Source organism: Lepidochelys kempii, chromosome 6 (genome assembly GCF_965140285.1).
Source record: "Lepidochelys kempii isolate rLepKem1 chromosome 6, rLepKem1.hap1, whole genome shotgun sequence".
NCBI classification, from domain to species: Eukaryota; Metazoa; Chordata; order Testudines; family Cheloniidae; genus Lepidochelys; species Lepidochelys kempii.
The window spans coordinates 126,175,762-126,201,375 of NC_136385.1; the positions used below are offsets into that span (position 1 = coordinate 126,175,762).

A 25,614-nucleotide genomic window follows, 5' to 3' on the forward strand; every position below is an offset into this window, starting at 1 on the left:
TACTTGTTCACATTGCTCTGGGCTTAAAGAAACAACATGCTGCATGTGGATACATTTCATTTTCCCTTTGTGACTCAGGATCCAGTCTAGAGATCCAAACAGCTTGATATGAGGGGGAGACCAGAGAAATTATTCCCTTAACAAACGAAAACCCCAAACTGACGTTTCTGATCGATGTTAGCCCAAGGATTTCAAAACACTGGTTCTAATTGCGGCTATCTTTGGTCTTTGAGATTATGCCAGTGACAGCTGCAGGCTGGGTTAGCTCTGGAATTAGGGTGGAAGTGGCCCATTCCCAACAGTTGACAAAAAGGGGGGTGAATATCAACAGAGGGAAAATTACTTTTTGTAGTGCTAATAGGCCAATTCAATCCACGTGGATGCGGCCCATTCCCAGCGGTTGACAAGAAGGTGCGAGTATCAGAGGGAAAATTATTTTTTGTAGTGACCCAGCCCTCCGAGTCTTTTTTCAGGCCGAATTTACAGCCAAGCCCTCAGATACAACCACATTTGCTCCAATCCCTCAGACAGAGACAAAAACCTACAGGATCTCTATCAGGCGTTCTTACAACTACAATACCCACCCGGGGAAGTGAAGAAACAGATTGACAGAGCCAGAAGGGTACCCAACAAAGAAAGTAACAGAATGCCATTAGCCATCACCTACAGACCCCAACTAAAACCTCTCCAGTGCATCATCAAGGATCTACAATGTATCCTGAAGGACGATCCCTCACTCTCACAGACCTTGGGAGACAGGCTAGTCCCTGCTTACAGATAGCCCCCAGCCTGAAGCAAATACTCACCACACAACAGAAACTATCAAGGGAATGACCTTTGCCACATCCCTGTATATACTGTGTGCTGGAACACATGCTGTGCACTTTCATTTGTCTTTGCATCACCCATGCAAGGAATTCTAAGTATTTCGAAAAGGCTCATCTTGAAGACTAAGCACCGTGGCTTTCCACTGCCTTATCTGCCTGCTTCTGGGTGATTCTGCTCAGTGACACTCACACAGCTGCACCTGCAAGGCCTCCTTTAAAAAATATGGCTGTAAAAGTCTAATTCTAAGCTTGGAAGAGAGAGAGCTGGTGACTTGGGACTTAAAGAAGCCCATAGGCCTTGTGCCAGCCATCTGCACAGGAGTGAATTTGAACGTAATGAATAAAAAGAGATCCTATAAAAGAGTCTACCACTGCCCTCCATACAACTTCTCAGGAGTGTATCGGCATGATTTGGCTGATTCCATGAGTAGCTGTGAGAATAAATACACTTAATGTGTCCAAGGAAGATTATGTTGGAAATACCACCATGTCTTACCATGCAGAAGCATTGTATCAATGGTAGTTGTTTGGATTAGATTTTTATGTTGAAGGTTAAACGCAAACATCTGACAGGGAAAGAGCATGCTCCACAATTAGGAGACTGTATGCTAGGGGTGGCCAAATTTACTGATCCTCCCAGCTGCACAGGACAATCTTCAGACTCTTGGGAGCTGGGGGACACCTAGAGGGGCTCAGGGCTTCAGCCCCACTCCTACTGAAGCCCAGAGCCCTGGCAGGGGCACCCCATGGGGCTGAAGCCCCAAGACCCCCCTCCAAGTTGAGCAGAAGTTCCTACCCGACCACCCCACTGCAAGGCAGAGGTCCCATGCTCCCCCAGTGTGAGCCACAGTTTGGCTACCCCTGCCGTATACTGCTGAAGAAACATGGGGAGGAAACCCCTCTGAAGACTTCTTACATAGTTTTAGCCTCTAATGGATTTTCATTACATAAGAGAGTTGCTGGGGGAGGGGGTTCCCACAGAGACAGCTGTTTTGTCTGTTTGCCAAACATTACCTTATACTTAGGAACTGCATTACCTGACATGGATATCCTGGATACAGTGAGAGTTAATTAGTTTAATTGATGGGAGCTTAATCTCTGAGGCCCTTCCTTGAGCTTTATTGCCATGCACTTTATTATTGTATAAGCTCTTTACCATAAATACAGAGGACGTATCCTGCCTCATACATACCTGGTCCAGTGTTTATGGACCAAGTGACCTTATGTCCTGTTTAGCCTTGTAGATCTAAAGCTCAATCCATTAACTAGAAATGGCATTAAAGTAATTATTTTTTAAAGGTAAATTAGAAGAGAACTGAATAAATCATGCAATGGAGACAAACCAAGGTAGCTGGAATATTCAACAAAGAGCAGAACTGGGGTGTTCTGGAACTTGTAGAAATCAACAACTTGTAGAACTCAATCTTGGGTTGAAAGCATTTAAGTGTTATTACTACAATAGGTTATATTGATAACTCAGTCTAAGTCAGGTCCTCACAGTCACCTGACCTATGGAATAGCTCCAGGTAGACTGACAGCACAGCGTGACCTTCCGTATTATGATAATATCGTACCTCTGCATACACCCTCCTTTGCATTTTGATGTGCTGTAACTACACTATAGCCAAACCATGTTAACCAATAAAAACGAATTACGGTCTTAACTGTAAAACATTCCCAATTTATCAGTGTCTGCTAAACAAATATGATCCCAAATGTCATTTAAATATCATTAGCTGTTACTGAAGGCTGGTTTTGAAAAAGGGTAAAAACCTGTGGATGCATGCAAGGGCTGGTGTCTCCAATTTTCTAATATAGGCTCCCATTCAGCAAGATATTTAAGAACAGGCCTGTCATTAAATACATGAGTTATCCCCACTGAAGTCAGGGGGATTATTCCCATGCTTAAAGTTGAGTACATTCTTAAGTACGTTTCTGAATGAGGGTTGCAATGCCCAGCTTCCCTTGCCACTGTCCTTTCCTGGGATAGGGTATACAGTTATCACTGGAGCATTACACTGGGTCGCTGCCATTAGAGGTTTCATCATACATAGCATCCATTTTAAGATTGGGCCAGAAATCTATTCCCAGTAAATCTGTCTGATCAATTGAAAATAATAAAGACACGGGAGAAGACTAACTGTGTACAGCCGATGAAATTCTGGCCCCATTGAAATCAATGGCAAAACTCCCAAAGATATGAGTATGGCCAAGATTTCACCCAGTACCTTTATTGATAGTGGTTTCCGATTTCCTTGTGGAGCCAAACTTTCAGGTCCTGAGACACACACAACCATTGCTGAAGTTATACTTGAAAAAGTATCTGTGTCGCCTTAGAGATGCTAATTCTCTGGCCATGACTCTGGGACATGGCTCTGAAAAGTCTCTTCACTCATGGCCTGATTTCATTCCCAAGGTCCCCAGCAGCTCTGATCTCTGACACAGCCCCAGGGGGCTGCAGAACCTTCCCTCTGTTCAGTTCTGTGTCAGCAGGCCTCTCTAAATAAATCTTCTGGGATTTTAATTTTGTTTCTTTATAATCTTTGCCTGCCTCCGTTCAATATGCCAGCTTCAGCCCTTCTGTATCTGCCAATAAAAATTCCCTGTCACGCTTTTCCAGCCCTACATTTATATGAGTAGTGGTAGTAGGCAGCCTTCAGTCTCGAGAGACCATGGGTTTGCACCCCTGAAAGATAAAGAAAACTGGATTACCTCTCTAGGGCACAAGCCTGGGCAGATGATCTGGAGGCCCTGAGTTGCCCATGAATCACGACCTACCTCTTGGCGCCACCAGTAAAATCCAGAAGAGAGGAAGAACCAATATATGTGGTACCTGATCCGCTGCAGGAGTTGCTGGAAAGATACTAAGATGTTAGTACTAGGGCTGTCAAGCGATTTAAAAAATTAATCGTGATTAATCATGCGATTAAAAAAATTAATCGTGATTAATTGCGCGATTAAACACACTGTTAAACAATACTAGAAGACCATTTATTTAAATATTTTTGATGTTTTCTACATTTTCAAATATATTGATTTCAATACAGAATACAAAATGTACAGTGCTCACTTTATATTTATTTTTGATTACAAGTATTTGCACTGTAAAAAAACCAAAAGAAATTGTATTTTTCAATTCACCTAATACAAGTACTGTAGTGCAATCTCTTTATCATGAAAGTTGAACTTACAAATGTAAAATTATGTACGAAAAAAAGCTGCTTTCAAAAATGAAACAATGTAAAATTTTAGAGCCTGCAAGTCCACTTAGTCCTACGTCTTCTTCAGCCAATCGCTCAGACAAACAAGTTTGTTTACATTTGCAGGAGATAATGCTGCCCACTTCTTGTTTACAATGTCACCTGAAAGTGAGAACAGGTATTCTCATGTCACTGTTGTAGCCAGCGTCCCAAGATATTTACATGCCAGATGCGCTAAAGATTCATATGTCCCTTCACGCTTCAACCACTATTCCAGGGAACATGCATCCATGCTGATGACGGGTTCTGCTCGATAACAATCCAAAGCAGTTTTCAGAGTAACAGCCGTGTTAGTCTGTATTCGCAAAAAGAGACGGAGTACTTGTGGCACCTTAGAGACTAACCAATTTATTAGAGCATAAGCTTTCGTGAGCTACAGCTCACTTCATCAGATGCATATCGTGGAAACTGCAGCAGACTTTATATATACACAGAGAATATGAACCAATACCTCCTCCCACCCCACTGTCCTGCTGGTAATAGCTTATCTAAAGTGATCATCAGGTGGGCCATTTCCAGCACAAATCCAGCAGTGTGGACCGATGCATGTTTATTTTCATTATTTGAGTCAGATGCCACCAACAGAAAGTTGAGTTTCTTTTCTGGTGGTTCAGGTTCTGAAGTTTCCGCATTGGAGTGTTGCTCTTTTAAGACTTCTGAAAGCACGCTCCACACCTCATCCCTCTCAGATTTTGGAAGGCTCTTCAGATTCTTAAACCTTGGGTCAAGCTCTGTAGCTATCTTTAGAAATCTCACACTGGTACCTTCTTTGCGATTTGTCAAATCTGCAGCGAAAGTGTTCGTAGAATGAACAACACGTGCTGGGTTATCATCTTAGACTGCTATAACATCAAGTATATGGCAGAATGTGGGTAAAACAGCAGGGGACATATAACTCTCCCCACCCTAGGAGTTCAGTCACAAATTTAATTAATGCATTTTTTTTAATGAGCGTCATCAGCATGGAAGAATGTCCTCTGGAATGGTGGTGGAAGCATGAAGGGGCATATGTTTAGCATATCTGGCACATAAAGACCTTGAAATGCCAGCTACAAAAGTGCCATGCAAATGCCTGTTCTCACTTTTTGGTGACATTGTAAATAAGAAGAGGGCAGCATTATCTCCTGTAAATGTAAACAAACTTGTTTGTCTTCGCAATTGGCTGAACAAGAAATAGGACTGAGTGTACTTGTAGGCTCTGAAAGTTTACGTTGTTTTGGTTTTGAGTGCAGTTATGTAACAAAAAGAATCTACATTTGTAAATTGCACTTTCAGGACAAAGAGATTCACTACAGTACTTGTATGAGGTGAACTGAAAAATACTGTTTCTTTTGTTTATCATTTTACAGTGCAAATATTTGTAATAAAAATAATATACACTTTCATTTCAATTACAGCACAGAATACAATATATATGAAATGTAGAAAAACATCCAAAATATTTAATACATTTCAATTGGTATTCTATTGTTTAATAGTGTGATTAAAACTGTGATTAATAGCGATTCATTTGTTTGAGTTAATCACGTGAGTTAACTGTGATTCATCGACAGCCCTAGTTAGTACCTAACCACCTTTGGGGCTCCACTCCAGATTTTCTGTCTGAGTTTACTCTCATAGCCTTGCATTCTCCCGAATTCACCCATAAGACAGGGGGGCTTTTCTGTCAGGGGTTGCTCCCTCAGCCTTTCGCCCCCATGGGCTACCCACAAGGCAGTAGGGTTGATGAGCCACAGGTAGTACCGTGTAATCTCCTTCAGTAGCAGGCATAGCCTGACTTATACATTTATATGAGTCCATGAATTTAAAAAGTGGTGGCAGCTTCCCTCCCCCATCCCTCTTCACCACAGTTCCATCCTCTTCAATCTGTGTTTCGGTACTGTACAAATTCATCGATGGATATGGAGAAGCTGGTATACAAACCAGGCCCCCTAATATCAAGGTCAATCATCGGACTAATAGTTGAGCATGTGAATACACGTGAGAGTGAGATTGCTCTTTCCTTCTCTGCCTTTCATTTTTTATTTTATATAATATATAGCTGACATCAGCTTTCTATTTTCCCAAAGGTCTGCACCTGTTTTCCTCAGCACAGTCTTCATGCTTTTGCTGTTGATCTAGTGGTTGGCAAGAAATGAAATTCATAACCCTAGCTGTGGGCATTGCTCTGAGCACGCCTACTGGATCAGGCCCCCCACAGTGCATGCGAGGTCACACGGGTGGGGATGGAGCGATGCGCTCTTCCAAGTGGTGTCCCCCATGCGACACAAGCCAAAATCACGTCCAATTTTGTCTCAGTACTGGGCGGGAGACAAATCACTCAAAAAAGACTAGCTTAAAACCGGACGAATGGCCTGCCTATTTGTGGATCATTCTGGGGCATAGGTGGGCGGTAGGCATCCAGAAGCCTATTGGGAGGTAGCAGTGCGCGTGCTCAGAGGCAGAAACATAAGCGCTGAGGGAGTTGAGGCAGGAGTTCTGTGAATCACAGTGGAGCCTCAGTCTGGGGTTTAGGCACCTAAGTGCCTTTGTGGATCAGGGCTATAGTGACTGAACCCAACTATCTGTCTGAGACGTGCGGCGGTGTAATGTTGGACAACGTAGACAGGAACAGGGCCTGGAGGTAGAGCCTGGCAGGATGGAAGATTCCTTTGTTTTGTATCTTTTGGGATTTTGTTTTCCCTTGGAAGGGGTCAGACAGTTAGAGATCACCTGGCTGGCAGGTTACACTGATATTATGGCTGGATAGGCCACAGGATGTGTGGGGGAGGGACAGCAAACTGAGGCAGAACACTCACAGGACCATGTTATGCTCCTGCAAGGGGAGTGTTTCAGGCCCATGCCCCATCACAGCCAGGCATTGTTTTAATAAAGGGAGGGGGCATTCTGCATCCAAAACATGTATCCACTGACGTCTACCCATATTTGCATGTTTGGTTACAGTTCACCACTGCCACGTAATCCTACATCACTCACTATCACCCCAAGGTACACATTTCATCCAACTGTAATGCTGCCCAGTAAAATTGCCAAAAATATATGCCCCTTGTTAGTTCTGGAGGAGCAGGTGGGGATATATGGGGTGGGGGTGAGCGAGAGCTGAGGTCATGTGAGCAGTGCAGCTACTCATTCCACCCTTCCTGCTGCAGCCTTAGCCAGCAATTTGTCTGCGGATTACTGTCTACAAGTTCCTCTCTGATGAAGCACAGGTGGGATTACTTACGTGTGTAAAGTTAAGCACGTGCATAGGTCTTTGCAGGATTGGGGCCTACAAGAGTAAATATTTACGCCAGGATTTGTTTGTTACTTTGTTTTCCCTTCTTTATTTGCGGTGGAATAGCAGCATAAGAGCACATACAATTTACAGAAAACATTGCATTGCTAGGTATAGTATATGAATTCACGTACGTGACCCTCCATTGCCCCATTCTTTCCTTTAAATGATAGACCCTATGAACTACTCTTCTTTTGCTGTTTGCAGCAGAGAGGAAAAGAATTTCAAGCTGTACCTTTGAAAGAACATATCAGCTCCAGCGAAAGACACAACTGACCTTGAAACAACAACTATACAGAATTATCTACTAGAACGTCAGAAAAAAACAAGCTTCACAGCTTTGCCACCAGCACAAAACTCTCTCGTGGGGGATGTTTAACCCAGCTAACTGATATGTGCGACAACCCCTTTTAAAACAGCTAGGCAGGTTAAAATTCCCTTTGCGGCGGGTTTCCTGCTGTAAGCAAAGTTCTGCAGCTTTTTCAGAGCTTTGCTTAATTTGGTGAAGAGTGTTTGAGTGGGTTCTAATTAATAATGCCCTCAATGCCTGAAATATATTTGGATAGGTGTGATGCTGAAAAGGCAGAAGTGTTGGATAAATATTTCCCATCTGTTTTTGGAACAAAGTTGTGTGGTGTACCTCTGTGGTATGATGATGATGAAATACTTCATCTTCAAACAGTTACTAAGGGGGATGTTAGACAGGAGTGCTAAGTTAAACATTTTAAAATCAGGAGGTCTAGATAACTTGCACTCCAACGTTTTAAAGGAGTTGGCTCTCTAGCTAGATGATTCTTTTAAAATAAATCTGGGAAAAAAGGGAAGTTTCAGAGAACTAGAAGAAAGCTACTGTTGTGCCAATATTTAAACAAGGTAAATGGGGTGACCCAAATAATTACAGATTAGTTAGCCTGACATCAGTCCTGGACTAAATAACGGAATGGCTGATGTCAAGCAATAAAGAATTGGAGAACAGAAATATAATCAATGCCAGTCAACGTGGTTTCTTGGGAAACAGGTCTTGTCAAATAAACTTGATATTGTTCTTTGATAAAATTACAGGTGTGGTTGGGTAAAAGTAGGTGAGTTGACTTAACACTGCACGGTGTTTGGATTATGAAATCAGCACTCTACAAAATCAGCATGGCATGCAGTAAATGGGTTAAATGTTAGATCTCAAAAGGTAATTGTGAAAGGGAAATCATCAATAAGTAAAGGGTGCTTCTAGTGGGGTCCTGCAGCCCCCAATTTTTGGCCCACTGCTATTCCTATCTGACTTTATCTCTGCTCTGGAAAAAGATATGAAATCAGTGCAGAGCAGATCCTCAAAGCAGGAGCGCTAGAACAGGTGGGCCAGGGGGCTATGCCCCCTCTCACTTTTTACGGGTTGTAAGGGTGGAGGGGGTGGAAAGGAGCAAGCAGGGGTGGGATCTTGTGGGGGGAAGAGGCGGTGTGGGAGCGAGGCCTCAGGGGAAGAAGTGGTGCGGGGTGGGAGGTATTGGGGGAAGGGGTGGTGTGAGGGCAGGGCCTTGGGGGTGGCATGGGGTAGGAGGGTGAGGCCACGGTTTGGGCGCCTGTGCCCCCCCCCCACACTTTTAGGGTGCTTCTGCCTCTCCTGCCTCAAAGGTATTCAATGGAAGTTAGTAGATTAAGAACATAAGAACAGCCATACTGCGTCCATCAAGCCAGTATCCTGTCTTCTGACAGTGGACAATGCCAGGTGCTTCAGAGGGAATGAATAGAACAGGCAGTCAAGTGATCCATCCCCTGTTGTCCACTCCCAGCTTCTGGCAGTCAGAGGCAAGGGACACCCAGAGCATAGGATTGCATCCCTGACCATCTTGGTTAAAAGCCATTGATGCATCTTTGAGGCTGTCATAAATATAAAGGGAAGGGTAAACCCCTTTAAAATCCCTCCTGGCCAGAGGAAAAATCCTCTCACCTGTAAAGGGTTAAGAAGCTAAAGGTAACCTCGTTGGCACCTGACCAAAATGACCAATGAGGAGACAAGATACTTTCAAAAGCTGGGAGGAGGGAGAGAAACAAAGGGTCTGTGTGTCTGTCGGTATGCTGCTTTGCCGGGGATAGAACAGGAATGGAGTCTTAGAACTTTTAGTAAGTAATCTAGCTAGGTATGCGTTAGATTATGATTTCTTTAAATGGCTGAGAAAAGAATTGTGCTGAATAGAATGACTATTTCTGTCCGTGTGTCTTTTTTGTAACTTAAGGTTTTGCCTAGAGGGATTCGCTATGTTTTGAATCTAATTACCCTGTAAGGTACCTACCATCCTGCTTTTACAGGGGTGATTCCTTTACTCCTATTTACTTCTATTTCTATTAGAAGTCTTCTTGTAAGAAAACTAAATGCTTTTTCCTTGTTCTCAGATCCAAGGGTTTGGGTCTGTGGTCACCTATGCAAATTGGTGAGGATTTTTACCAAACCTTTCCCAGGAAGTGGGGTGCAAGGGTTGGGAGGATTTTGGGGGGAAAGACGTGTCCAAACTACGTTTCCCTGTAAACCCAGTTAGAGTTTGGTGGTGGCAGTGGTTATTCCAAGGACAAAAGATAAAATTAATTTGTACCTTGGGGAAGTTTTAACCTAAGCTGGTAAAAGTAAGCTTAGGAGGTTTTCATGCAGGTCCCCACATCTGTACCCTAGAGTTCAGAGTGGGGGAGGAACCTTGACAGAAGCTCTGGACCTGTGTCATCTGCAAACTTTGGTTGAGATTTTCAAAACTGGCTAGATTTAAACACACAACTTCCATTAAAATTATATTAATTCCCTAATTGGCTTTGAAAGCAAAGCCTGCTGTGTGGCAAATAATTATAAAGACAGGTCCTTGATACAGGGCAACGCAAATCAATTCGTAAGCTGGGCTCAATCTAACAACATGAGTTTTAACAGTCAAGTGCAAGGTCATACATCTAGGAACTAAGAACACAGGCGATACTTATTGGATTGGGCACTGTATCCTGTAAAGCAACATCTCTGAAAAGGACTCAGGGATCACTATACATAGCTAACTGAACATGAACTCCCAGTGAAATGCTGCGGCAAAAGGAGCTAACAGCATCCCTGGATGAATAAACAAGGGACTATTGAGCAGTGGAGAGGTGATATTATCTCTGTATTATATAAATGACATGTAATAATAAATAAGCCATTGCTTTAAAAATACCATGCATAAGTGTGCATTTTTACATGTATTCCTTTATGTGCATATAATTTCGATAAAATCCTTTCTCTCCTTCTTTAATAAAGAGTTCTTGTGGTTGCTTTGCTAACAGAATGCTGGGAATCATTAAGAAAGGGATAGATAATAAGACAGAAAATATCATATTGCCTCTATGTAAATCCATGGTTCACCCACATCTTGAATACTGCGTGCAGATGTAGTCGCCCCACCTCAAAAAATATATATTGGAACTTGAAAAGGTTCAGAAAAGGACAACAAAAATGATTAGGGGTATGGAACAGCTTCCATATGTGGAGAGATTAATAAGATTGGGACTTTTCAGCTTGGAAAAGAGACAACTAAGGGGGGATATGATTGGGGTCTATAAAATCATGACTGGGGTAGAGAAAGTAAATAAGGAAGTGTTATTTACTCCTTCTCAATACACAATAACTAGGGGTCACCAAATGAAATTATTAGGCAGCAGGTTTAAAATAAATGAAAAGAAGTATTTCTTCACAGAATGCACAGTCAACCCTGTGCAACTCTTTGCGAGAGGATGTTGTGAAGGCCAAGACTATAACATGGTTCAAAAAACAACTACATAAATTCATGGAGGATAGGTCAATCAACGGCTATTAGCCAAGATGGGTAGGGATGGTGTCCCTAGCCTCTGTTTGCCAGAGGCTGGGATTAGGTGACAGGGCATGGATCATTTGATGATAACCTGTCTGTTCATTCCCTTTGGGGCACCTGATATTGGCCATTGCCAAAAGACAGGATACTGGGCTCGATGGACCTTTGGTCTGACCCAGTATAGCCATTCTTATGTTCTTATGTTGATTATTAAACCCAGTTTGTGCAATTTATAACTGGGGGGGAGGGACAAGAAGTTGAGCATATCTTCCTCCACATTGGGGGAGGGGACAAATTTATGAGCTTACATTATATAGATTTCTCTACAGCGCAAGACAATATTATTTTGGGTGTACTTTCCAGAGGGGAGCTGCACTTGAGTGCTGGGTCCTTTCCTATACCGATGTACATCATGTGGTATGACAGCACCTTTGAGATGCTTAGTACCTGTCTTAAGTGGAAAATGTTTTTCCTTGTGACAATGTTTCCAGCTCACAGAGTGGGCAATCTCTCAGCTCTAGTAACTGTCTGCCTTATACCAGAGTACACAAGGATAAAGTAGTGATGCAGATTCATCTGAGATTTCTACCCAAGGCGTTGTCAGGTTCCCACCTTAATGACCCAACCATCATCCTCCCAGCATTCTTCCCAGGCCTGCCTATTTATCCCAGCAAGCCTCTTCCCCACACATTCAAAGTGGGGGGTCTACTTGGAGTGGACTACAGGCCCTAGGGTCCACCCCATTCCTTGTTGAATGATGCCAATTCCTGGGCAATGCGGTCTCCAAGAAGACCATGGCTACGGGCAGTTGAATGACACCCCTCACTGCTATGGCCTCACTCATAATTTAATGCTGGAGGGATTTTCTACTTTGCATTTTATTCCAGGTGTTGCCACTGACTTCTTATATGTTCAATGCTTTACCTGTCTGTGCCTCTGTTTTCCCAACTGTAAAATGAGAATGCTCTGGCACAGAATTGCTGTGAGACTAAATTCACTAATGTTAGTCAAGTGCTCAGAGATCCTTGGGTAGGTTGTGCTACAGAAATGCAAAGTATTATTAATGAATTAAAGGAATTGTGTGATGTGTTTTTTTGGTACTATAATTGTAATGATTAAAGAAAACAATACATACATGAACATAGTTTTTAAAAATCCCCCCAGCATTAGGTTAATCTTGCCTTTCTACATGTCTGTAAAGCAACTAACATGTTTGGTGCTATATCAATGAATACAGTATTAGACTGCCTGACAGATCTAGGATCCAGCTCCTCTGGAGAGAGATCTTACCCTCTGTACTGTAATCCCCCTTTCTGTTTGGAAGACGGATGTGGAGGAGAAAGATGGTGCTGTGATGTTACATCCCATATTCTTTATAGAAGTATGCTTATGATATGGATATGGTATAACTGAGATCTATTTTTATGCAAGCTGGGTCTTATAAGGTATCATCGGAAATGTTATAATTTACTGAATGTGATTATTCAATTTGTATGCATGTATCATTTCTGTACCTAAAGTTAGGAATATTGACTATGTAACAATTACAACTCTGTGTGAATTTAGGAGACACCCACCAGACAACAGGCCATCAGCCTTGATGGGCCATTAGGAAGAAACAATAAGACTTTGAAGATACTAATCTCTCTCCTTCCTGAGAGGTGTCCTGGGACCTAGCTGTGACACTACTAGGTCAGGTGGTCCTGTCACCTGGTACTAAATACCATCTTGGACTTCTAGTAATTTTCCACTAAAAGGAGGGGGAGGTCAAGACTGGGAAACAAAAGATTCCCACCTTATGTAAATCTTATTTAAGGCTAGGGAGTAAGGCAAACAGGTCTCTCCCTTCGCTGCCTTCCCACCCACGAAGACAGAATGCTGAAAGTACCTGAAGAGACAAAAGAACTGACCTGAGGGAAAGGCAAGGGCTGAGTCCAGACTAAGACAGGAGTCTAGTCTGTGAAGAGAAATACCTGGAACTCCAAGCTACAAAAAATCTACAACTTGCCTAAAACCACATTTAGGGTGAGAAATTACTTCTTGAAACCAGTCTCTTTAAGATCTTAAGGTTAGTATGCATGTTTTGTTTTATTTGTTTAGTAATCTGCCTTCTTCTGTTTGCTATCCCTTATGATCACTTAAAATCTGCCTTTTATAATTGTTAAAGTTGTTTTTGTTGATTATTAAACCCAGTTTGTGCAATTTATAACTGGGGGGGAGGGACAAGAAGTTGAGCATATCTTCCTCCACATTGGGGGAGGGGACAAATTTATGAGCTTACATTATATAGATTTCTCTACAGCGCAAGACAATATTATTTTGGGTGTACTTTCCAGAGGGGAGCTGCACTTGAGTGCTGGGTCCTTTCCTCGCTGTGTCTTCTCATAGAGAGCTGCCTGCAGAATGTGAGATTCTAGAGCTGGTGCATCCCTACCTGTGGGTGTGTGCTACCAAAGGCCGGAGAGCCTAATTCAGCAAAACAGGGAGCAGGACCCCAGGCTAATGGAGCAGGAAGGCTCAGTGAAATCCAAGTACATCAGGTGGCATCCCAGAAGGGGGGTCCAACTGGTCACAGGTGCCCATTTCCTTTACTTAGGCTTGGAAGGATTTGATTTTTATCAGCAAATGTTGGGAAATATCAATTTCACCAAACACACAAACAAAAAAAATATTTTCATTGAGAAATGAAAATTTACAGATCGGTAAGGTAAGAAATATGCTGCTTGAGAACTTATTAGAGTTTAATTAAAGGATATATACTCTGTATATTTTGACATACATATTAACAATTTGTGTTTTAATGGATATAAAACTAACTTTTTAAATCCCAAAGTTTGTCATTAAATAATTGCCTGATCTGCCCATTATGTCCTGCAACTGTGAACAATTAAATAAATTAAAAAATATATTAAAATGCTTAATAATAGACAAGTGATACTATCCATCAAAATTGCAAAAATAAATAAAAATTGAATTCTGCCAAGCTTATGGTTACTGGATTCTCTTTGATTCACACTGTGCCAAGTGAAAACGCACCTCCCCTGATAGACGTGTAACCAGCCAAGCTGGTACCATGCCCACCACTCCCAATTAAACAGCAAGATTGGGGGTGTCAGACAAATGGCTGTTACCTGTTCCCCTGTATTATGGGGAAAGTCATACACATGGCTGGTACTCGCTGCACCTCCCACCCCACCCCACTAGGCAGTAAGATGGGGGAGGTTGCACACATGCCTGATATTCACTACCCAAAGAGGCAGCAGGGTGGATGGGAGGGGGTCATACCCATCGCTGGTAATCCCTGTCCCAGGTTAGGCAGTAGGACAGTCACACACATGGCTGGTACCCGGTTCCCCTGTTAGGCAATAGGGTTTATGGCCAGTACTTCCTCCCCACCCCCGCACCACAATTAGGAATAAGGTGGATGGAGGCATGGGTGTGTGGGACACATACATGACTGGTGCCCCCTCTGTTAGGCAGTAGGTGGACAGGGCTGGTCTCCCCCCACCCCCATTAGGCAGTAGCTGGCTGTGGGGCTCACATGGCCTGTCCCCTCCCGTTAGGTACTACAGGGCCGTTCACCCGCCACCGCCCGTTAGGCAGTAAGCAGCTGGGAGGGTCACAGGGCCGGTCCCCTCTCCCTCCTATTAGGCAGTAGGTGCTTGGGGGGGGTGTCACATGGTGGCCAGTTCCCCATCTCTTTAGTCAGTAGGGACTGGGGGGGGTCACATGGCTGGTTCCCTCCCCCTATCAGTCAGTAGGGACTGGGGGGGGTCACATGGCTGGTTCCCTCCCCCTATCAGTCAGTAGGGACTGGGGGGGGGTCACATGGCTGGTTCCCTCCCCCTATCAGTCAGTAGGGACTGGGGGGCGGTGTCACATGGCTGGTTCCCTCCCCCTATCAGTCAGTAGGGACTGGGGGGCGGTGTCACATGGCTGGTTCCCTCCCCCTATCAGTCAGTAGGGACTGGGGGGGGGTCACATGGCTGGCTCCCTCCCCCTATCAGTCAGTAGGGACTGGGGGGGGTCACATGGCTGGTTCCCTCCCCCCATCAGTCAGTAGGGACTGGGGGGCGGTGTCACATGGCTGGTTCCCTCCCCCTATCAGTCAGTAGGGACTGGGGGGGGGTCACATGGCTGGTTCCCTCCCCCTATCAGTCAGTAGGGACTGGGGGGGGGTCACATGGCTGGTTCCCTCCCCCTATCAGTCAGTAGGGACTGGGGGGCGGTGTCACATGGCTGGCTCCCTCCCCCTATCAGTCAGTAGGGACTGGGGGGGGGTCACATGGCTGGCTCCCTCCCCCTATCAGTCAGTAGGGACTGGGGGGGGTCACATGGCTGGCTCCCTCCCCCTATCAGTCAGTAGGGACTGGGGGGGGTCACATGGCTGGCTCCCTCCCCCTATCAGTCAGTAGGGACTGGGGGGCGGGGTCACATGGCTGGCTCCCTCCCCCTATCAGTCAGTAGGGACTGGGGGGGGTCACATGGCTGGTTCCCTCCCCCTATCAGTCAGTAGGGACTGGGGGGGGTCACATGGCTGGCTCCCTCCCCCTATCAGTCAGTAGGGACTGGGGGGGGTCACATGGCTGGCTCCCTCCCCCTATCAGTCAGTAGGGACTGGGGGGCGGTGTCACATGGCTGGCTCCCTCCCCCTATCAGTCAGTAGGGACTGGGGGGCGGTGTCACATGGCTGGTTCCCTCCCCCTATCAGTCAGTAGGGACTGGGGGGGGGTCACATGGCTGGTTCCCTCCCCCTATCAGTCAGTAGGGACTGGGGGGGGGGTCACATGGCTGGTTCCCTCCCCCTATCAGTCAGTAGGGACTGGGGGGGGGTCACATGGCTGGTTCCCTCCCCCCATCAGTCAGTAGGGACTGGGGGGGTCACATGGCTGGTTCCCTCCCCCCATCAGTCAGTAGGGACTGGGGGGGGTCACATGGCTGGTTCCCTCCCCCCATCAGTCAGTAGGGACTGGGGGGGGTCACATGGCTGGTTCCCTCCCCCTATCAGTCAGTAGGGACTGGGGGGGGGGTCACATGGCTGGTTCCCTCCCCCTATCAGTCAGTAGGGACTGGGGGGGGTCACATGGCTGGCTCCCTCCCCCTATCAGTCAGTAGGGACTGGGGGGGGTCACATGGCTGGCTCCCTCCCCCTATCAGTCAGTAGGGACTGGGGGGGGTCACATGGCTGGTTCCCTCCCCCTATCAGTCAGTAGGGACTGGGGGGGGTCCACATGGCTGGTTCCCTCCCCCTATCAGTCAGTAGGGACTGGGGGGCGGTGTCACATGGCTGGCTCCCTCCCCCTATCAGTCAGTAGGGACTGGGGGGCGGTGTCACATGGCTGGCTCCCTCCCCCTATCAGTCAGTAGGGACTGGGGGGCGGTGTCACATGGCTGGCTCCCTCCCCCTATCAGTCAGTAGGGACTGGGGGGGGGTCACATGGCTGGTTCCCTCCCCCTATCAGTCAGTAGGGACTGGGGGGCGGTGTCACATGGCTGGCTCCCTCCCCCTATCAGTCAGTAGGGACTGGGGGGCGGTGTCACATGGCCAGTCTCCCCTCCCAGGCAGTAGGTGCTTGGGGGGTGTCACATGGTGGCCGGTTCCCCACCCCGTTAGTCAGGAGGGACGGGGGTCACATGGCTGGTTCCCACCCCCCCGTTAGTCAGTACGGACTGAGGGGGTGTCACGTGGCCGGTCCCCCGCCCCCGTCAGTCAGTGGGCGGGTCACATGGCCGGTCGCTCTCCCGCCCGTTAGGAGGGACTGGGGGAAGAGTCACACGGCCGTTCCCCCCCCCCGTTACTCAGTAGGGACGGGGGGTGTCACACGGCCGTTCCCCCCCGTTAGTCAGCAAGGAATGGGGGGGGTCACACGGTCACTCTCCCCTCCGTTAGTCAGGAGGGACGGGGGGGTCACGTGGCCGGTCTCTCTCCCACCAGTCAGTCACTAGGCACCGGGGGGGGGGAGGTCACATGGTCGGTCCCTCCGCCCCCCCCCCGGCAGAGGGCAGGGCTGCGCCACCCCCGCGTGCGTGACGCTGCCGCCGCGCCGCCCCGCTGGGCTGGAGCCGGCTGCGGCAGCCGGGGCCGGGTGTGAGCGGGGGCCGGGGGGGCGCGGGCGGAGGCAGCGGCCCCGTGCGCGGCATGGAGTCCCCCGAGCCCGGCCCGCCGCACGGCCCCTGGCAGCTGGGCAGCGACGCCGGCTACGGCTGCTGCTACGAGCACTCGGCCCGGGGCTCCGGCGGCGAGGACGGGGCGCGGGGCTCGGAGCACCTCCCGCCGCTGCGCCCGGCGCTCTCGTCCTCCTCCTCCGAGGGCGAGCCCGCCGCCGCCCGCCGCCGCGAGCCCAGCCTGAGCGACGAGGCCGGCGGCGGCGGCGGCTACGACTTCGACTCGGCCGAGTCCGGCACGTCGCTGCGCTACTCCACGGGCGGCGAGGGCAGCGAGGGCGCCGGGCTGGCCAGCAGCGAGAGCGGCGGCAGCGGCTTCTCCCTGGCGGCCAGCGCGCTGCCCGAGCGGAAGCGGCCGCGCTCGGCGGGCGGCGGGCGGCCCCGCTACGAGGTGGTGCGGGAGCTGGGTCCCGAGGAGGTGCGCTGGCTCTACCGCGAGGACAGGAAGAGCTGGAAGCCCTTCATCGGCTACGACTCGCTGCGCCTCGAGCTGGCCTACCGCGCCCTGGGGGCCGCCGCCGGCCCCGCCGGCCCCGGCCCCGGCCCGCCGGTCTGCGTGCGCGGCGGTCTCTACGAGGTGGATGTGAGCAGCGCCGAGTGCTACCCGGTCTACTGGCAGCGTGAGTGCGGGCCCTGCCCCTCCCCCTGACTCCCGCAGGCCCCGCCCGGGGGGGGGGGGGCGGACACCTGCCGCCCCTGTCCCCCGCGAGCCCCGCCCGGGCACCTGCCTCCCTCCCCTGGACCTGTCCCCCTCAGGCCCCGTCCAGGCACCTGCCTCCCTCCCCCTCCCCCGGACCTGTCCCCCTCAGGCCCCGTCCAGGCACCTGCCTCCCTCCCCCTCCCCCGGACCTGTCCCCCTCAGGCCCCGCCCGGGCACCTGCCTCCCTCCCCCTCCCCTGGACCTGTCCCCCTCAGGCCCCGCCCGGGCACCTGCCTCCCTCCCCCTCCCCCGGACCTGTCCCCCTCAGGCCCCGCCCGGGCACCTGCCTCCCTCCCCCTCCCCCGGACCTGTCCCCCTCAGGCCCCGCCCGGGCACCTGCCTCCCTCCCCCTCCCCCGGACCTGTCCCCCTCAGGCCCCGCCCGGGCACCTGCCTCCCTCCCCCTCCCCCGGACCTGTCCCCCTCAGGCCCCGCCCGGGCACCTGCCTCCCTCCCCCTCCCCCGGACCTGCCCCCCTCAGGCCCCGCCCGGGCACCTGCCTCCCTCCCCCTCCCCCGGACCTGTCCCCCTCAGGCCCCGCCCGGGCACCTGCCTCCCTCCCCCTCCCCCGGACCTGTCCCCCTCAGGCCCCGCCCGGGCACCTGCCTCCCTCCCCCGGACCTGTCCCCCTCAGGCCCCGCCCGGGCACCTGCCTCCCTCCCCCGGACCTGTCCCCCTCAGGCCCCGCCCGGGCACCTGCCTCCCTCCCCCGGACCTGTCCCCCTCAGGCCCCGCCCGGGCACCTGCCTCCCTCCCCCGGACCTGTCCCCCTCAGGCCCCGCCCATGGCTGGGCACCTGCCCCCCCACCTGTCTCCTTCAGGGCCTGCCTGGGGGGCGGGGGCCGAGCACCTGCCCCTTCCCCCCCTTGTGCTCCTCAGGCCCCGCCCGGGGCTGGGCGCCTGCCCCCCCCCACCTGCCTCCCTCAGGCCCTGCCCACCTCAGACCCAGGTAGGGTACCAGCCCCAGAGAGCCCCCGTGTAGGAGCAGGCCCTTGCACACTCCTCAGCCCCTGCTCCCCTCAGTCCCTGCCCGGGGTGGGCACATGCCCTGGAGAGCCTCTGAGAATGGACAGGCATCTGCCTCCACCTTGTCCCCATCACTCCCTACTCAGATGGCGAACACCTACTCTGGAGAGCTCCTGGGAAGCAGCAGGCACCAGGTTCCCCTTGCTCCCCTCAGACCGCACCTGGGTGGGAATGTGTGGGAGGGAGGCTGTCAGGCTCATTTGTGTACTTGGGGTCACTCCCACACACACACATCCTGGACAGAACAGACTCAGGAAGGAGACTTGAGACTCATGTCTTCTCCCCCAGGGTCTCCCACCCCCTGAATTATGGTGGGAATGGCACAGGTTGGAGAGGCAGTGCAGATCCCTTGGAGACTGGGGAAATCACTTGATTTCTATTCTCCCCGTACATCATGGGGGGTATGGGCTGTGAATGTCACTTGTGGAGTAGGGTTTATCTGCTCTTTCAGATCATCCCCCACACAGACACAGAGCTGTAGTGGAAGAAGCACAACATAAGGGGCACTGCTCTTGGTCCCCATACATCCTGAGCCATGGTGAAATGGGCAAAAGAGTGGGGAGCAAGTGTAGTTTATTTGGGAACTGGGAGATGCATCCTTTCCCTTCCACTATGTTCTGGGCCTTTGAGAATGTCTACTACGCATTTTGGAGCGAGCCTCCTAGTCTGGGTTGTTAGATTTGGGGCTAGTGGGGCTTGCACTTGTGTTCTGATAATAGCAGTGTAGACAGCTCCCTAAGCCTCAAAGCCCAAACTCCATCCCGAGCCGCAACTTAAGTGCTGTCTATACAGCTGTTTTTTAGAGTACAAGCACGAGTCCTGCTATCGCCAGGTCTGTTGACCCCGGATTGGAGGCTCACTCCAAAATGCGTAGTAGACAGACTCTGAGAGAGAGGTACCAGGTGATGAGGAGAAGACCATGAGGATCCCTCATATTCTCTGTTCCCCTTTGCCCTGCAACAGGCAGAGAAGGGTTTCTCTTCTCAGCTCTCCCCACCTACCACAACCTTGGCACTTGTGCCATGGGAGAGTGGATAATGGACACAGTTGGCCCCTGGTAGCAGAGAGGAGACTCTGCAGGTCACCCTGGGAATGGGGAAAGCTGCTCTCTTCCCCCTAGCAACAGTGCCGGGGGCAGAACAGGAGTAAGTGAACACACCTGTGAGGTGGGGCAGGAGAAAATGCAGACCAGCAGTGGAAAGCTTTAATTTCTTGATCCTGTGCCTTGTCCATTTTGAAATCTGATTCAGTCTCATTAAGTCTGAGTAACAGAAGTTTTAAATAATAACATGTTGTTCAGAGAGAGGGATTTCTGAGGTTTGAAAGGAGAGATTCCTAGATGCTAGCACCTAAAGCAGCACTGTATAAGAGAGAAAATAAACTCATGGTACTGAGAAGATTAAGGATGATGGATGCTTTTCTGTCCACATAAAACTAACTGGAACAACAATGTTTGACCTTATCAGGGTTGGATTATGGATAAACAGAGCCTCTGGTGTTTCAGGGACCTCTCTCTGATCATCTGTTACTCTAGCTCCCCCTCTTTACTCTCACATTTCATCCTCTCTTTGCCCTAGTATGGGCTCTCATCTTCCTCCTACTTCTGAGTCCTTAATTGTCCTGACCAAGTGAGGCAGCCTGTCCAGCCCCAGCAGGCCTGCATCACTTGGCTGTGTGCTGCCCTGATGCCTACTGCTCTGTTTCTGCTGCCTGGCTCCGGGGTGGGGGCTTGGGAGAGCTTGGGGGTGGGGGCAGCTGGGCTCCCAATGGGGAGCTGAGAGCCTGGACAGTAGCTGGGCTCAGAGCTGGAGCCCCCCCATCTGCCTCTGGGTGACCGCACCAGCTGTGAGCCCAGCAGAAGGGTTCACAGCAGGAAACCTACCAGCTTTTCTTGTCAATTTCACAGCTCCAGGAGGAGCTGTGAAATTGACAAGAATGACAGCAAACAGCTAATGTAAGTTAATGCATTGCCCTAAATACACCAATATAAGTCCTACGCCTCTCATGGAGGTGGAATTATGCCGCTGTAGTAAGACACTTACATCGGCTGGAGCAAGGATGTAATGTAGACACTGATATAATTACCTCTACCTAAACTGCCTTACCTCAACCTAACTCTGTAGTGTAGATCAGGCCTGATAGTGATGAACACTGACAATTCATTAACTAATCAATGAAATTCAATGCCCAAGTGACAGGAAGGACTTGATTAAAACCTTTTGCTTGCTACAATATTTCCTCACTAGAAGTCTTCAGATATCCTAGATTCATCTGAGGAGTCAATTATAACATCAGAACCACCAGATTGTGTTACAGCTTGAAGAGATTAATTATTGAGAATATCTTTACCCAGTGAGTGGAGATTTATTTAATGAATATTGCAAACTAGCAAGGGTACCATGCAAATCAGTAAAGTTATTGGAGGAGGCCTCTAGATAAATATGTAACTTGAAGTTTCATTCGGTCTCTTCCATTAATATGGCAATGAATATTTGATTACACATAGCAATAATTCATAGGTCTCTTCCATCTGAGTTCTGTGACTCTGTTAGATCATCCAATCCATCCCCTTGCCAATGCAAGACTTTCTACAATACATTTTTCTATAGTTTTGCTCGGTTTAGTTTTCAAAATCCCAAACAATATGGTTTCTTCCCCTTCCTTTGCAAGTCAGTCTGTTCTACAGCCTAATCATAGTGGTGACAGGAAGGTTTGTCCTGATAGTCTAATTTTCCTATTTTTAATTTCATCCCACTTGGTGTTCAAACCCATCAAATATTTGTAGATTGGCATTTTGTCTTTGTCTGTGTTCCCCTTTGGTAGTCACTTCGCCAAGTTACACATACTTAGCTTTTTTAATCTGTTGTCATAAATCAATCCTGCTGCTGCTGATAACTCTAGTTCTCAGAATGTTCTTTATTTTGAATTCTAACTGCATGTCAGGGTTGTCCATCATGTAAACTGACATCTATCAGTAGAAATTTATAACTTGAGCCAAGAATTTTGTTGTCAGGATAAAAACAAAATGTTCTTGTGCCCCCTCCACCCCCACCCCTTTGGACATTACCTACCTGAGCACGAGAATACTGCTTATATTTTAAGAGAGATGTAATACTTCCACTTCCCTTAAAGTTGACCCACAAAGAAGAAACCCTTTGGCACTGTTCCTCCTTTTTTTGCTGATGTGCAATGTATGGCAAGAGCCTGAAACGTTTTTTTTTTTTCTTCTTCTTCTTTTTTGGAGACAGAGAACCTATTTTTAAGCTTCTCTTTTTGTACTAGTAATTCAGGTCTCATCTACCCTGTCTTTCCTGGAAGATTGTATGGACAATTGCAGAGCTAAATGGACTATGTCATCACAAATACCAAGGAGACGCTTGTGGAATTAAGAAGGAAATTTTCTTCACTCACTAAAATCCATTTTTTTTATTTTGTTAATATATTTTTTACCTCAAATGCCTGAACAAACAATTGAGGGAAAAATCTAGGTTAAAGATTATGCTCCACATCTTCAAACAAGCAGGGAGAACTGGAGGTCCTGGCAAAGTCAGGGAATTATGATGTGATTGGAATAACAGAGACTTGGTGGGATAACTCGCATGACTGGAGTACTGTCATGGATGGGTATAAACTGTTCAGGAAGGACAGGGAGGCCAGAAAAGGTGGGGGAGTTGCACTGTATGTAAGGGAGCAGTATGACTGCTCAGAGCTCAAGTATGAAACTGCAGAAAAACCTGAGAGTCTCTGGATTAAGTTTAGAAGCGTGAGCAACAAGGGTGAGGTCATGGTGGGAGTCTGCTATAGACCACCGGACCAGGGGGATGAGGTGGACGAGGCTTTCTTCCGGCAACTCGCAGAAGCTACTAGATCGCACCCCCTGGTTCTCATGGGTGACTTCAATCATCCTGATATCTGCTGGGAGAGCAATACAGCGGTGCACAGACAATCCAGGAAGTTTTTGGAAAGTGTAGGGGAAAATTTCCTAATGCAAGTGCTGGAGGAACCAACTAGGGGCAGAGCTCTTCTTGACCTGCTACTCACAAACCAGAAAGAATTAGCAGGGAAGCAAAAGTGGATGGGAACCTGGGAGGCAGTGACCATGAGATGGTTGAGTTCAGGATCCTGACACAAGAAAGAAAGGAAAGCAGCAGCATACTTGGTTATTACAGTCACTTCTGTATCCTTTGTTTGTATAGAGTTGGATAAAATGACCATTCTTAAAAACTTGGGGAACAGTTTCTTCCTTCCAACGGAGTAGCAATACCTCGTGCAATCTTTGCAGCAAGTCTTTGTTTGCACATTTGTAGATTTCAGCAGGTGAACAGTCAGATCCTGAAACTTTGTTGTTTGGAATCTTTTTGATGCTTTGTTCAAGTTCCTCTAGTGTAGCTTTGGCATCCAGTGGAGTTATAACTTCAAACCCAGGCAATTCGTCTAACACACAGTCTAATACAGACTCCCTTGAGTATATCATTCCATAGTGCTCAATCTACCTCGCAAGTTGCTTCCTTTTATCAGTTACGATATTGCCATCCAGATCTTTCAGTGGAGCTGTCTTGTACTTTATCAGCAAAATGGCCTTTCTGATGCCCTCATACAACCATCTACAGTCACTTGCATCAGCCACCTTTGGATACTGTCACAGCCAAAATTCTTGAGCACACCTCCTGGAAGCTATTTGAACTGCCTTACAAGCTTCTCTTAGGGTATGTCTACACTACGGAATAAGGTCGAATTTATAGAAGTCGGTTTTTTAGAAATCGGTTTTATATATTCGAGTGTGTGTGTCCCCACAGAAAATGCTCTAAGTGCATTAAGTGCATTAACTCGGCGGAGTGCTTCCACAGTACCGAGGCTAGAGTCGACTTCCGGAGCGTTGCACTGTGGGTAGCTATCCCACAGTTCCCACAGTCTCCACTGCCCATTGGAATTCTGGGTTGAGATCCCAATGCCTGATGGGGCTAAAACATTGTCGCGGGTGGTTCTGGGTACATATCGTCAGGCCCCCGTTCCCTCCCTCCCTCCGTGAAAGCAAGGGCAGACAATCGTTTCGCGCCTTTTTTCCTGAGTTACCTGTGCAGACGCCGTACCACGGCAAGCATGGAGCCCGCTCAGGTAACCGTCACCCTATGTCTCCTGGGTGCTGGCAGACGCGGTACGGCATTGCTACACAGTAGCAGCAACCCCTTGCCTTGTGGTAGCAGACGGTACAGTAGGACTGGTAGCTGTCATCGTCATGTCCGAGGTGCTCCTGGCCACGTCGGCTGGGAGCGCCTGGGCAGACATGGGCGCAGGGACTAAATTTGGAGTGACTTGACCAGGTCATTCTCTTTAGTCCTGCAGTCAGTCCTATTGAACCGTCTTATGGCGAGCGGGCAGGCGATACGGACTGCTAGCAGTCGTACTGTACCATCTTCTGCCGAACAGCCATGAGATGTGGATGGCATGCAGTCCTTCTGCACCGTCTGCTGCCAGCCAAAGATGTAAAAGATAGATGGAGTGGGTCAAAACAAGAAATAGACCAGATTTGTTTTGTACTCATTTGCCTCCTCCCCTGTCTAGGGGACTCATTCCTCTAGGTCACACTGCAGTCACTCACAGAGAAGGTGCAGCGAGGTAAATCTAGCCATGTATCAATCAGAGGCCAGGCTAACCTCCTTGTTCCAATAAGAACGATAACTTAGGTGCACCATTTCTTATTGGAACCCTCCGTGAAGTCCTGCCTGAAATACTCCTTGATGTAAAGACACCCCCTTTGTTGATTTTAGCTCCCTGAAGCCAACCCTGTAAGCCGTGTCATCAGTCGCCCCTCCCTCCGTCAGAGCAACGGCAGACAATCGTTCCGCGCCTCTTTTCTGTGCGGACGCCATACCAAGGCAAGCATGGAGGCCGCTCAGCTCACTTTGGCAATTAGGAGCACATTAAACACCACACGCATTATCCAGCAGTATATGCAGCACCAGAACCTGGCAAAGCGATACCGGGCGAGGAGGCGACGTCAGCGCGGTCACGTGAGTGATCAGGACATGGACACAGATTTCTCTGAAAGCATGGGCCCTGCCAATGCATGCATCATGGTGCTAATGGGGCAGGTTCATGCTGTGGAACGCCGATTCTGGGCTCGGGAAACAAGCACAGACTGGTGGGACCGCATAGTGTTCCAGGTCTGGGACGATTCCCAGTGGCTGCGAAACTTTCGCATGCGTAAGGGCACTTTCATGGAACTTTGTGACTTGCTTTCCCCTGCCCTGAGGCGCATGAATACCAAGGTGAGAGCAGCCCTCACAGTTGAGAAGCGAGTGGCGATAGCCCTGTGGAAGCTTGCAACGCCAGACAGCTACCGGTCAGTTGGGAATCAATTTGGAGTGGGCAAATCTCCTGTGGGGGCTGCTGTGATGCAAGTAGCCCATGCAATCAAAGATCTGCTGATACCAAGGGTAGTGACCCTGGGAAATGTGCAGGTCATAGTGGATGGCTTTGCTGCAATGGGATTCCCTAACTGTGGTGGGGCTATAGACGGAACCCATATCCCTATCTTGGCACCGGAGCAC

At 48.8% G+C, this 25,614-nt stretch overlaps 1 protein-coding gene across 4 annotated transcripts in view; it reads left to right on the forward strand.

The window, feature by feature from the left end:
- The first annotated feature begins 17,233 nt into the window (after nt 1–17,233).
- DDHD1 (DDHD domain containing 1) overlaps nt 17,234–25,614 on the forward strand; it is a 123,537-nt gene continuing 115,156 nt past the window's right edge. For all 4 annotated transcript variants that reach the window (XM_073350101.1, XM_073350102.1, XM_073350103.1 and 1 more), the window contains exon 1: nt 17,234–17,958. In XM_073350101.1, coding sequence (XP_073206202.1) covers nt 17,313–17,958 — 646 coding nt within the window. In that variant the 5' untranslated portion in view covers nt 17,234–17,312. The remainder of the gene's footprint in view (nt 17,959–25,614) is intronic.